General features: G+C 45.2%; 1 protein-coding gene across 1 annotated transcript in view; it reads right to left on the bottom strand.

Annotated features, from left to right (window-relative positions):
* Positions 1-510: 510 nt before the first annotated feature.
* LOC101849687 (receptor-type tyrosine-protein phosphatase zeta) overlaps positions 511-784 on the bottom strand; it is a gene marked incomplete in the record, with an annotated part of 37468 nt that continues 37194 nt past the window's right edge. The window contains 1 exon segment of the mRNA XM_013081443.2: positions 511-708. Within this exon segment, the coding sequence (XP_012936897.1) occupies positions 619-708 (90 nt within the window).

Consider the following 784-nt stretch of genomic DNA (forward strand, 5'->3'; position numbering starts at 1 on the left):
CTTCGTGCCCACTAGCATGTAGAAGTAAAAGATTTTAATAGCTCTTTGTCTTGTGTATTCTAGGATCAAGCCAAGCAAAGACTTTTACCAACAACCATGAACTGCCAATAAAAACCATTCTATTATTAATGTTCTCGAGCGTAATCCTTTTACGAAGACAACCAAACAATACTCTGAACACAATAATTATTTCTAGGGGTTTTTGCGTTGTCAGTAGACGTGGAAGAAGATACACGCTGCGTATGTGACTCGACCCTGCCAGAGCAGTGCTGCTTGTCACGGCAGAAGATATTCGGAGACGTCTCCGGTGAACACCCAGGAACTATTCGGAGACGCACTCCCGCACACAAATGCACTGTTTTGGAGGGTCAAACTGCGTACATGTATTATTTGCTGCAGATTACACATATAGCCCCTAAAACATTCGCAAATCAATTATTTTCAGGAAAATTTCAAATTTAACTGCAAAATATCAAATTATTGTTTAAACCCCCTTGTAACCCCCCAGATTTTTTTACTTGGTCAAGAGGCACAAAGCATTTTGATTGGTCTATTTCCGTCGGGGCCGTCTCCGAATAGATACTGCGCTTGTCACAGTAGTAGTCAGTACGCTGCACTTCAGCCCGGGAGCAAAGCATGCAGTGTGGTGGCAGAGGAAGCAGCAGACACCATAGGGCTCACTAAGATGGTGGCATACTCGTTGATAGCCTGTGGAGGGGACAGGTGGCGGGTGGGAGCAGAGGGGATAGGGTTGGGGTTGGTTTTTTTTTTGGGGGGGGGGTGA

This window comes from Aplysia californica, unplaced genomic scaffold (genome assembly GCF_000002075.1).
Source record: "Aplysia californica isolate F4 #8 unplaced genomic scaffold, AplCal3.0 scaffold00130, whole genome shotgun sequence".
NCBI classification, from domain to species: domain Eukaryota; kingdom Metazoa; phylum Mollusca; class Gastropoda; order Aplysiida; family Aplysiidae; genus Aplysia; species Aplysia californica.